This window comes from Acanthopagrus latus, chromosome 13, assembly GCF_904848185.1.
Source record: "Acanthopagrus latus isolate v.2019 chromosome 13, fAcaLat1.1, whole genome shotgun sequence".
Taxonomy (NCBI): Eukaryota; Metazoa; Chordata; class Actinopteri; order Spariformes; family Sparidae; genus Acanthopagrus; species Acanthopagrus latus.
In genome coordinates this window covers 6028067-6041719 of record NC_051051.1, presented here as the reverse complement: position 1 = coordinate 6041719, position 13653 = coordinate 6028067, and the positions used below count along the sequence as shown (strand labels likewise).

At 41.1% G+C, this 13653-nt stretch overlaps 1 protein-coding gene across 5 annotated transcripts in view; it reads right to left on the bottom strand.

Moving 5' to 3' along the window:
- Positions 1-13653, bottom strand: part of LOC119031202 (RNA-binding protein Musashi homolog 2) — a 249474-nt gene that overhangs the window by 46553 nt on the left and 189268 nt on the right. For all 5 annotated transcript variants that reach the window (XM_037119518.1, XM_037119517.1, XM_037119520.1 and 2 more), the window contains exons 9-10: positions 8850-8964; positions 1817-1891 (exon numbers count right to left, since the gene is read on the bottom strand). In XM_037119518.1, the coding sequence (XP_036975413.1) occupies positions 1817-1891; positions 8850-8964 (190 nt within the window). The remainder of the gene's footprint in view (positions 1-1816; positions 1892-8849; positions 8965-13653) is intronic.

Sequence of the window (13653 nt, the reverse complement as noted above, 5' to 3'; positions counted from 1 at the left end):
TAACACATGTTGTGTATATTCCACTTCTTCTCCTCTAGGCTCTGTTTTTCTACGCTTGAACTCTGTTTCAGCCGTGGAGATGTCAGCTCTGGTTTCGCTTTTTCTTGTGTATGTCTTATTGAGTTTTCTTACTTAATTCAGTGTTTCATCACTGATCAATGTTTTATCACTGTTTTATCTTGACAATTGGACAATTGCCTAACCACTTTTTTTCCTGTTAACAGTGGACCCCTGAGGTTTACTGGGTGTAAAGAAAAAAAAGCCTTGAAATGCTGCCTACAATTTACGCCTCTTGGATCCAGCCTGCCCGGCCCTGGCTCCGTTTATTTATAGGAGTGTTCCAGCGAGGTGGTGTACAGTGGGAAAAAAAAAAAAAAGCTTTTGATCTTAAATTGAGGATGCTTTCCACATCTTGGTAAGGAAGGACACTAGTCAATATTTGGCCCGAGGTTATTTAATTTGGACAAGGAGTTTGATTCATACATTAAAAATTCCAATTACCCTGTCAAGAGTTGAGCGAGCCCAGAGGAGGCCGTTTTAATCATACAGCTTTATCAAACTCTTTAAATTGAGTTTAACATGGACAGGATCATACATTCTGCCTCAGGGAAGGTGATATCCCTTAATTTGTACTAAACAGTAAACATTTTAAAAATCCATGTTTAAACTAGAATTACTTACACACCATAAATACTGATCGCTTTTTTCCCCTTAGTTCTATTCTCGCCATTTTTCTTATATCGAAGTTAATAAACTTTCATGATGCTTTTTTTTTTTTTTTAACAGAATATGAAGGATAGATAGATAAACGCTCAATTCGTCCAGTTCTAAATGTCAAAAACAATTACGCAGACTGCTGCTCTTCTCAAGCACAATCACATCAATCGGTTATTGAAAGAAAGGGTCATTATAATCCTAAAATGTGCCCTTTTGAAAATAAAAATGAACAGATAAAAATGACTTGATTCCTACATTTGTATGCTAGTCATGTTCACCCACACCGACAAGACGACGTTCTCCCCTTACTGCTGTCATACGATGTTGTGGTCAAGTATAATTCAAGCATATGTGTGATCTGCAGGTGGTCACAGCTGGACCTCATGTCTTACCATTCCTGAATCTATTTCACAAAGATATTACAGAGATCTGAGCTGCTGTCAGGTATTTCTCATTCCGTCTTATCAGTGGAAGAAATGATGCCTGGCATGGCAAACAAAGTATGTGCAAAGTCCCTAAATAAAGCATGAAATTGACAGGACGCCTGTCTAAGTGAGGCGCCGCCGAGCCACGGGCTCTCCTGCAGCAGACAGGTGCAGCTGCTCACCTCCAGACTGCACGCCTCCCATTTGGACTCCCATTAAAGTGGCCAGCGCTCTGAGTCAACACTTTTAATGCAGAAAATGACTTCATTCATTTTCCATTATGAGGACCACGTCTTAAAAATCGGCCGACACAAAAGCCCCGCTCATTTTTCTGCTTCTTCTCTGAGGAATTTGCATACATTGGGCCGCGGAGGACGCAAAACTTCCCCCATTTTAGACGTTTGGTCATGGTGGTGTCCGAGTGCGGGATAAAAAGAAGTAAGCAATTTACTTCGCTATACGTCAGCTTTCAAAAGCTGCTTCAGCAATCCGGACACGCAACATCCTTATAGCCCTGCAGATTATCTGGTGACTGACTTGTATATTGATGAGCAGCATTTGTGTGTGCGTAAAAAAACACTCTTGTCCGTTTGTGCATGTATGTCTGAATGTGCCAGAGACAGAAGCTGCAGCGCTGATATTTGAACAAAGCTTTTTTTTTTTTTTTTACTCACCAGGGAACTGGTAGCTGTAGCTGGGTGCGAATCCAGTGTATCCGCGGCCATATGTTGCCACAATATTAGGGTAACCTAGGAAAGAGATTAAAAAAAGAGATGAGGAGCACAAACACACACGTGCACTGGGGTATTGTTGAATTGACATGGAAACGAAGCTTCAGAAGCTTTAAAACTCCTAGGGACTGTTCTCATTTCGTCAAAGCAAATTCTAATGTTACTTAATACCCTAAAAAAAAATACAATAATCCACATTTAATATGTGCCTGAAAATAGTGAGGATTAAGTGTTACATTTTGGAGCAATACTTCTCATACACAATGTCTTGTTGGATTTTTATTATGTGACACCCGAGCTTGATTTGTTCGAAAGAAACTGTAATAAACAAGAAGTGATTCAACTTTAGTGGTGGCACGTGTTTATGGCACATGATGTTGAAAAGCACTCACTGCATGTGCTGTTTGACCACAAGCGTAATTCTCAATCAATGGTCAATCGTCACAGTTACATCAGACATCAACAGAAGCATTTCTGAACTGATTCCCTCTTCATCCATAAGAGTTTGATCTTCATTAGGATTTGATAACTGTATCTGTTTGGTACCGTTCTGTGTTTGAGACCCAAAGCATTGATCCTCCTGAACAAACAGCAAGCCTCTTTTCTTTTTTTTATTTTATTAACGGTCCGCTTCATCTTCATTTTTTTTAATCCAACCATAAGTTCTCTGGCATTTTTATAGCTCGGCATAATGACACTTTATAGCAGGCGCCTTGGAATGACGTTTATGTTCTGCACATCTTTAGCATAGCGGAGAGCTTCGTGTGTTATGACGGCTGGATGCAGCTTGTTAAAAAGGTTGCTGTGGGTGAGGAGGCGAGGACTGTGTGTTGCGCTGCTTTATAGGTTGAAACAAGGTTTAACCAGCTGTTAAAACTGAATTAAAAACTAATTTTGTATTAATGGTACTACAGTTATCTCGGGATTCGGGATTTGTATTTAGGAAAGTGAAATGCCAATTTCTACATAATGCTGCTTTAATAATGGAGAAGCAACAGGTGTCATTTTAGGGATTCAAATGTGCTAATCATTCTTTGTTTTCTACAACAAAAAAAAAACATGGGAGACACACAACAGGGATTTTTTGTGTATGATTTGCTACATGTGGAAGGGGAGGACAGCAAAACAAAGTGGAAGCTCAGGGCACTTTGCTTTAAACAAATAAAAACTATAAAAAAACAACACAAAAGAACAAAATCAAGTTGAAAAGCTGATGAATAAATAATCATGTCCATTGCTGCAATGAATCATTATGTGAAATATATAATATCCGACTCAAATTGTACTTCAGTGTCATTTAAACTTTTAGATGAGTGTGTGACCCCGGTCAGTGTGGTCTGACTTTATCCGCTGTAAATAATGTATCCAACATCACAGATGTGTTTATGTCTAAAGCGCTTATCAGAAAAGTGGACCAAGTTCAAGATGGTACAAATTTTTTTTTACATTAATATCACAGATTGGGCCTTTATGTGGTGTTCTTTTCCTACAAAAATATCAGAGCAGACAGTTCAGGACCAGATATATAAACAGATTAATGGGAGCCAAGGATTTGATAGTCAGAGTTACTTTTTGTGCAATTATAGGGTAGCATTTCACCACAGCCACTACATTTAAAAACTTGCTGAGGATGGCAAATGTCACAACAAATTTGTCATCTGCAAACCAAAGTCAAAGTCTGTGCGAGGATCCAGACTGGGTTCAGAAGTTGCTCGGTCCCCGGGTGGATGAAGAGTTGCTATGAGACCCGAAGAAGACCCAGTGTCATTAGAAAAATTTAAGAGCAGCAGATGTATTGTTCATCTGCTGTCATGATTCTTATTACAACCACAGAGCCACCAGTTAATTAGCAGGACAGTTTTCAGACAGAAGCAGCTGTGGGCAACATATTGAGGAACGGGGTGTGAGCGAGCAGGCGGCTGGGAAGCGGGATACAGACAAAACAAGAGAAATTTGAGAAGAGTGGGCGGCTGAGCGAGTGAGCCTGTGCGCGAGTGTGAGTCAGTAAGAATTTGAGGACCATCAAAGGTAATATAAACATAATTAACCCTCTAATTATGGTATATGTCTCAGTCTTTATCTGTTTTCCTCAAGCTATTATCACCTTCAACCATGAGTCTGGACTAAATTACCTCATAAGAGGAAGTCCTTTAGGCCAGGAAATGAATCACAGGAGCTAACCTTGATAATTCACTCTACAGTGTGTGAGCTACATCTCTGAAACTGACCTCGGAAACCTCTATCAGGCTTTTGTGTTTTCAGTTCTTGTTAAAAAATGTACTGTGCCTAATAAACAGGCTGCAGTGATGTTACCATATATATGTGCAGATAATAGTTTTAGACTACTAATTCCTATTGACACCGCAGAGTGTGAGAGTATGGCAACGACAACTGAGATATTTCTAAATTCTAATACCAATGTTTAACATACTTTTTACATGTTTTGTCATTTATTCCCCCTTTTGTGCCAAGGAGATGACAAATATTATAAAATACTAGAATCACCTCCACATGGCTGTTTGCCTCACGTTGCTGTTCCTGAGCTTTGGTGTTGAGTAATAACCTCAACATTTTTTTTTTTGCAGAATATTATGTTTTCACGGTGAAGGTGACCCATTTGATCCTTTTAGACATTTGTATGAAATTCTGTCACGATTATCACGTGAAGTGTTGAGTAAATGGCCAACAATGTGTTTAGTGAGGCCAAAGTGACCTTGACTCTTACCACCAAAATCTAATGCGTTCACAAGAATGAGACTGAACCCGAAACTAAAATTTATGAGAGTATTTTAAATCCCTCAGAACTTAGTCACTGCTTCTTACAAAGACAAAAAGTCTCATGAATGTGCACAGGAACAATTAATGTGAAACTACAGATAAACATCTACCCTGCATGTGCATCACTATTCTAAATATTATCTACTAAAAATGATCGATATAATAGATAAACTGTATGGAATTACAGTTTTGAAGTAAGAACAGAGCTTTACATTTTTACATTTTGTCCGAATATGGCATGTACGCACTTGTATTCATGTGTCTTCAGCATGAAGGCGACAATATTTTGCGCACATGAATACTTGTATGAGTGTGCGCCTGTGTGTGTTCGGGTTGCTATGTGGGTGCGTGTGTGTGTCTGGTTGAGAGCATTTGTGTGGATGCTCTGTTCTGTATGCCTCAGAGCCCGTGCCAGCTGGAATCAGAAAGGTTGACCTTGGTCATAAATATCTAATCAGTGTTTGCTGTCCATGAAAAAGTTCAATTTATTCCTGACCCAATGGGAAAATGCCTCTCCCAGACCCTTTCCCGCTCACTCGCAGACAAAAAGGAATGGGACTCAGGGAGGCGGTGAGGGGAACCTTAACCTGGTGTGGATGAAGTAGGATGGAGGCTACAGCGGGAGAAAAAAAAAAAAAAAGAAGAAAATCCTCATCAGCTGCTGATGAGAAGTCATCACCAGGAAGCTACAGATGGATAGCTTTCACAAAACCCCCCTCATTGTTTGTTTGCTCTGAAAAGAACTGTTATGTGATACAATGAAAAGCCATCACGCACCGCAAAATATTGGATATTATGTGTTTGATACTGTCTTACTGTCAAACAGAATAAATGCCAACTCGAAATTGCTGGCTTAGATACCGCAGCTCCTCACACGCCCTTATTTCAACATCTTGTGAAATAGCAAAAACCATTTTCCTACTCTGATGTACCGCATTACAATGGGTTTCACATTACTAAATGAGGAATTTGCCGCCAGATGTGTGCACTGAGTGTCTAAGGAGAGAGCTATAGAGAGGCATATGAAAGTGTCGGGAAAGTGGATTAAGATACATGCCAAGTTAAGCTACTACATCATGAAATTCTTATTCTAATATGTGCATATCTGCGAATATTGCGAGAGAGTGGGAGGAAAGAAGAGGGAGGAGAAAGGAGGAGAGGCTGCCTTCTCTACCATTTCACTAAACGAGGCCTGCCATTGTGTCTGGCCTGGTGGCAGCCTCTTAGTGCTCTTATTTGCCTTATTAATATGCATGCTAATGTACCTATTTTATGGCTCAACAGTTCTGATTCACTTTAAAATCAATTATCCATCTGGTACACCCATACCTCGCCCGGGCTCAAATGTGTATTAATTTCAGCAAACATACATCGGGCACAGCACAATAAAGATAAATGCCTCGATTAGAGGCAGTAAACAAAGGAGCCAGGGATGGCTTTAATGAGATTTGGCACAAAAGGAGCTTACACTTTCTTAAATAATGAGCCTTGGGTCCCCTTTTTTCCGAATGCAAATTATATAAAGGAATGTTTCGCTGTCCTTGTTCCAATTTCATTTAGATAAGAATGTCTCCAAACAAGTTGGCTGTTAATATTCTCACATGAGCACATCACTGCCTTTCTGCCTGCCGTCTCCCAGTGGAGTGGAAGAGTGCTGGCCTCTTCGTCGCAGACACATTAGCCCGTAATAAGTTCTGGAAAGTTCACTGTGCTTGTTAAATACTTCTAACGGATGAGACGCAGCCGAGCGACTTAGACGGAGACGACATGGGCTCCACAAACAACTGAGTATAATCGGTCTCACGGCAAGGTCAGCGGTCTACGCACCTGTATGAAGACAGATAATTAGATTGATAGACGTTTTAGAAAATTAGTTTACCAAACGCGCTCCTCAGCTCAGCATTCGGTTGAGTCCACTGGCTTTTTTTTTTTTTTTTACATCCCATTTTTTTCACAAGAAAATGAAAAACAAGCCACAGCTAAATATGACTCGCTATCGCCTATGAGAGCTGCTTTCAACATTACCTGGTGCAGATCAAAATGCATGACTGTGGCTTCGCCTGCACCTGCGACAAGGGGGGGGAGGGAGGGGAGGGGAGGGGAGGGGAGGGAGGGGAGGGGAGGGCTAGTCGCACGGCAGAACGAGTCTCTTACAATCAGCTGCATGTCTCTTTTGCTTTTGAAGGAAAAAATAAATCTTTTATGCGGGGGCAAATCCATTTGGTTGGGTCGCACATACAGATTATATGCATAGGAAATGTGAACCACAGATATTTAGATGGATGGATAGATAGATAGATAGATAGATAGATAGATAGATAGATAGATAGATAGATAGATAGATAGATAGATAGATAGATAGATAGATAGATAGATAGATAGATAGATAGAGAGAAAGAGAGAGAGATAGAGAGAGAGAGAGTGGGTGGGGAGGCTGGGAGGGAGAGAGTGCAATAGTGTTAAATAAAAAGGGCCACAGGCATGGGGCTGGATGGTAATGAAGAGGGGTGGGCCAGCAGCTGAGGTCCCTGTAGATGAGATCTCTCCCTGACATGTGTGTCCCCTTCATTACCCATTAAGGGGGGCACAGTGATGAATCCTTAATATGACATTACACCAATTTTCCTCTTCATTTAGCCTGATAATGTGCTGGTCTGCTCCTATATGCCCAGGGGCTGCCTGTACCAGACTCGACCAGAAATAGACCACAGTGGCCACTGGTGGCACACCTTGAAGCGGCCTAATTAGGGGCAGCGCCCACCTAATGGGGCTATCCAGACGAGAGTTTGCATAAGTTGATTTCTTTCTTTTTTTTTTTTTTTGCAGGTAGAAATTGATGACTGAATGGCGTGTATATCTGACTCTTCCTCTGGTACATGTCGGGTTATTCTACTGGAACTGTTGTGGTCTGACCTTGGAATTTCAAAATTAAAAAAAAACCAAACCAACCGAATATTTTGTACGTGATAGCATTAAGAATAAACACATAATTTGTAAGCTAATGCACTCATTTTTGTTTTTTATACATTTGGTCACATCAAACTAGCAACATTTTTTTGCTTCAACACATCAATAAGAAGTAGATGTCGACTGCACAATGTAATAGCTATAGAACAATGAATGAATCATTTAGATTGGCTCGTCTATAAAACCTCACTTTCACTTTACAATTCTGTCTGCCAACCAGGCAGGAATTCTCCCAGGATGAGGAAGGCTACCTGGCCAGCCTGTCAGGTTGGCATCCTGGCAACATTTTGGACTGCTTTCTCATCTCTATTATAGACTAAATAATTGAGAATTTTACAATTTCTCCTGTGTTATTGTTGTTATATGTGACTGAGGAAAATGGAAATGCGAGGGGCTGGGAAAGCTGCCTGCTGCCACTTTAAGCCACAGTGATAGTGTGGAAACATGTACTGTCTTTCCACGCTTACCAGGCAGCTAAATGGAAGAACATTATGTTTTATTCAGATAAATGTTTTTTAAATGTGCTAAAAACGTGTGTTTTTGATTGGCAAGGTGGATTTGCTTTGCTTAAAAGAGAATGTCTTGAAATGTTACAATAATACAAAAACTTGACAGCATTTGTATTTGTCTTCTTCAAACTCTTCAGTGATAAATAAACCTTTGAATCTAGAATCTTGATGGCATTTTCTTTTGATGTCACACAGAGGAACAAAAAAGATAATTCGGTGCAGACATATATCGGTGTGACTTGTTGGAATATGAAACTAATGGACACAATAAATCCTATTTTAACAAAAGTGTGTTTTTATTTGATTCCCACATTTCCCATGAAGAAGGAACCATTATTTCCATAGTACACTATGTAGGTAACACTTCATAATAACCACCATTATTAAATGGTTGATGTACATTGAAATAGCTTCTAAACCATTTAATAAACATTCAATGCTTTTTTTAATCAGGGCTCTTCTCCAACATGCCTGATTCAAATGTACAGGTCTTCATCAGGGGTCAGCAGAGCTTGATGACAAGCTGATATCATTATCTTATTTAATGTAATTTATTGTAAATAAGTAAACTTGAATTAAAGTGTCTTCACAATCCAGGGATTTCTACTGCCTAGTTTTATAGGACAACTGAAAACCATTTTTATTTGACTCCTGCTAAAAAAATGTGTATGTGTTGCATGTGTGTGTGTACTTCAGTGTGAGTTGATGTGTGTACAACTCACTCAGCATGCCCATCCCCAGCATGAAGGCATCCATGGTGTAGGGCAGACCCCTGGCTCGCCCTCGTGTACCTGGTGGGAACATCACCTCCTTGGGCTGGGCCTTCTTACATTCTACCTATGTAGACAGACAAACACACACAGATGCACATGTACACACACAAACACACACACACAAACACACACAGAGACGAACCATTAGACTGTGTAGGGTACACAAGCAGACAGATCTGACAGGGCTGTCTCAGCTCTTTAAGGTGGTTTTCTATTTGACTTGCACAGCGCTAGATGTTTTCCATAGAGAAAAACAAGAGTGAGTCAATCCGAGCACCTCACATTTTAGAGGGAAGTCTCCGAGGAAAACTTACAATCATGCTCCTCCTGCATTAAAGCAAAGGTTGTTGCTCCAGTGAGCATGTGCCCAATGCCTCGGGGAAATACACGCTTAATTCTTTCCAAGAGTTCCTGAGACATCAAGGTAGGAGAGGCTCTGTTCTGCAATGCCATTACCCACAGTCCTGCTGCGTCTCAGTATGTCCGTCTTCTTTGTGAGAGGTGGCTCTTTGTTTCATCCAGACACAGATTAATCTCAAAAGCATTTATCTCTCGTGACAAAATCTCTATTTCCTTATTTTTGATTTAACTCAAGTCTCGCCAGCGCTGTGTGTCTAAAATCTGAAGCTAGTGTTTTTCAAACCTAACATCTCTACTTTTTTTTGTGTGTGTGTGTGTGTCTGTGCTTCTATTTGTGCATTGTGCATCTGTGTACTCTGTCTGCTGGGCTGAAGTCCCCGGTGCCCCACAGTCCAATTCCACCTGCAGCACTCATCTCTCTCCTGAATTTCTTCCTCTCACTCCACTTCTCACACATACAGGTTTGTTCATTTCCCATCTTGCAAGACTGACATCTCCTCCTCCTACATAACACATATCAAATGAGGGATGTGACAGGGGCAGATGAGGAGAAGGAGGAAGATGAGAGCCCTATTTACCACATATCTATCCTATCTCGATGAATTATAGAGAAGCGCGATCGGCTGACAAGGGTGGCATGGTCTTGTGTCTGTTGGTTGTTCTTTGGTAGGCTGAGTCTGTTCACCATGCTGCACAATCTATTTGCTCCACTGCCTGCTTGGCATCAGCCTGTCCATCTGTTTGTCTGTTTGCCTCCTGGCTCTCGCCTGCTTCTCCCTACTGCCTCCACTTAAGCGGGGCTTTCTCGGCTGCTGCGATTCACATGTCATCCTGGCCTGCTGCACAAGACAGGCTAGTGCGCCAGTGCTGTGTACACCTCAACCAAGGTACGGCCCGGCATCCATACAAATAGGCTCGCGTCTCTGACAGGCCGGCGGTGCACATTACTATTCACAAACAAACTCATACACACGGATAGAGGTGAAAGAAGATTTAACTAAGATTTTGTACTTGAGTGAAAGTACCACAGTGTAGGCAAACTCTGCTACGAGTCAAAGTCATGTATTTCAATTCTGAATTAAGTTAGTTAAGTTAGGAGTATAACGGTACCCTTATATTCATCAGCGCGTGCGGTCATGAAAAGAATAGGTCTGACTGATCCACACTCGAACCAGAATTTTGACCTGGTTATGTTGGGAATGCTCAGCCTTGCTTCCAATTTTCCCCAAATGGTCACGCTTGGTATTGCGGTTTAAATTTACCCTGCTGCCCCAAAAGCTTTTACCCCACAAACTGTCACCGCAGTACACCTGCCGAAAAACAGGACACCTGGAACTGCTGTGACTTCATCACAATGAAAATTCTATGGGCCAAGAGGAAATAAAAAGCTAGAAAACCTTTAATTTGCATCAATAAATCACTCGTTTGATTAAACGGTTGCAGTTTTTGCTGTCCCATCTAGTTCTGTTATTCAATCTATGGGCTCTGAATGTTTCTGTGAAATCAGCTATGTGGGAACATTTGGGGTTTCCAGCCAGCAAAGAAGACGACTAAACAACACTAGGTGGAACAAACTGTAACTCAGGCCATTGTCTGTTGAATATGAATTAAAAAAGACCTAGCCTTATGCTTCATTGATTTATTTTCCAACAGTGATCATATTATTGGATTATATAATTGTTAATTCATATAATATTTTACATTTTTTTGTGTTGACATAATTACCTTTTGTATTATTAATGTAAGTCTGCAGTCATAACTTATATTGTCAAATAAATGTAGTGGAGTAAATACTGGGTTTGCCATTGAAATGTTGTGTTAACATTGCAGAAAATGAAGACTAGTCAACTTAAGTACCTCACAGCACTTGAGTAAATGTACATGGTTACTTCCTGCCACTGCACACATGTTCAAACATGCACAATGGCAGACGCAGCGTGTTATTGCAATTTGCCAAACTGAAATAAAGCCCCACCTCTGTAGGAAGGTGCTGTGTTAAATAATAGTTCCAACAAGCTTCGTACATCCAGCAGAGAGCCACAAATGTAAAGAGGGAACGCTAATGAAAAAGGTTTCTATCACAGAGGGAAAGTTGCTGCGTTGCAGAGCTGTGATTTGTTGCTGTTAGCAGCCCTTTCATTTGAAGCAGACCAACTAAAGTACACAGTTCCCTCAGCCACTTTGTAGCTGTCACAGCTACTCTGCCCTCCTTGCTCGCCTGGTATGCTTTGACATTGTGCTGAAGAGAGCACAGGCACTCTTATCATCAGGGAATGACCCCCAGCGTGGAAGTAGGAGCCCTGGTGGGACAAATGGGCCTGTTAGAAACTCACTACACTGCTGGGATTTTCACATGTTCACATAGCTGGGCGACAAATAAAGCCGAGTAGGGCCGGCGCCGGAGACGTGGCGGCGTATGATCAGTGTCCTGTGGTAGCCGCTCGCCACATCCAGCGAGTTGGGCGCTCAGTTGCCTGCTGGGAGGAAGACAGACCTGGGTGTGAGTCATGCCTACATGCTCTCAGATGCAGGTCTTTGATATTCAGAGAGAGGGCTCCTTGTCATGGATTTAAAACCAGCCAGGAGCCGGGATCTGTGCTGGTGTGAGTGTGTGGGTGTTCACCTGCTTCAAAAACACAGGAGTGTGTGAGGGAGCGAGGCAGGAGCTTTCAAGAGTGAACTAAGTCAAAGAGAGGAGAACAGAGAGGACGGCAAGACAGTTCAGAGTCTGACAGTGAAGCAGTACAAAGGTTAAGCCGTTGCGAATGCAGAGATTCAAATGTTGCTGCGTGGAATGTGAACCTTTTGCCTCATGAACTGAGAAAACACCGAACCCACAAGCTCTCATTTTAAGTATTGTCTCGGATTAAGACTGGTGTAAGTTGTCAAGGACTGTTGATATTGCGAAGGCGGCTGAGTGTTGTGATGTCCAAGGTAGCATGATTCACCACTTAGACATCGTGAAAGGTAGGTGTTCTTCGAGAAAAAGGAGAAAGTAGGCACCCTCTTTAACCTGCCTTGTCTTCCTAGCCAGGCAGGTTACACCGTTTTGTGTGGAAATAGCACCCAAAGACACACGCACACACAGATTTACAGATTGCAAGACAGCTGACTATTGAAGTGAATTTCATGTGCATTTCACATTTATCTAGATGTTTCCTACAACTCCTCTGATATCCTTCAGTTGATAGCTTATCTTTTGAGATTTGGTGTCATTCTGTAACACATGATAAAGTCAGAGGGGGGGGAATGCCAAACAGTTGTACCTACACACACTTTGAAACGTTTAAAGAAATCCTTTTAGCAAGTTATTTTGTAAAAATCGTGGCTGTGATCGCTTGGACTGTTAAATTAGAACAACGTGAAACTCTTTTACCATGTTAGCTCAACCAATCGCAGCTGTTAAGAAAATAAGCAGGCGTTGGATCTCGTCCAAGCAACCTGCTGCCCGGTTTGTGGAGTAAAACGTAATCCAGAGCAACAAACAGGAAATGACCCCAAAACGCTGTGTGCCACAAGAAGACAGATGTTGACACACAGTGACCAGTGAAAAAACTCATGACTGGAAAAGTAAACATGACAACAACATTCATGACAACATAAAAAAAAGCATATGATGTGATATATATATATATATGTATCAACGGCGAATTATGTTTTATAGGCTCGATATATTAATCACCCCAATACTGGGAAATTCATACTGTAATATATCTGTATTGTTCAAATTATCGCCGATTAATGGAGCCAATAATAAAACGCCAAGTTAACTTTGCAAGTGCAGCATTTACATACTCCTGGCAGCGAGCTCCTCTCAAGTTGGTTTGCAATCTGTCAACAAAACACAAGAAGTGTAGCGCGCTGCTGGTACGCTTCAACGTGTCGGCTCGCTGCACCTGGTGGAGTCACATGTTGCAGACTAGAGAGCAGAAGACGGGTTCTAACTAAATACAAAAATGTGAAATAATTACTGGTTACGAGAAGAAGTTATCTATCAGTATCAACTGACAAACCATATTCTGCATCCCCACTATATATTTTTTGTATTGTAAGTATTAAGTACATATACTGGAGTAAAATTTGTTTTTAAAAGTCCTCATGTATTTATTTTACATATCGGTTTGTATATTTTGGGGTATATAATACAAGAAGGATAAAATAAGTAGGTGATATATTAAACATCGCCTCCATCAGCCCAAATATTTCAGCGTCACAGCAGAATATGAATTTCGTATATCCAGTATTTTGTTCTGCTGCTGTCTTGTTTTGGTTATGAAACCTTTTTGAGGTTATTGTGCTTCCACAAAAAAAAAAAAAAAAAAAATCCCCATCTACCAATAAACATGCTTGAAAAGCAGATGATGACGTGCACACAAACATACAGCAGTGTTCT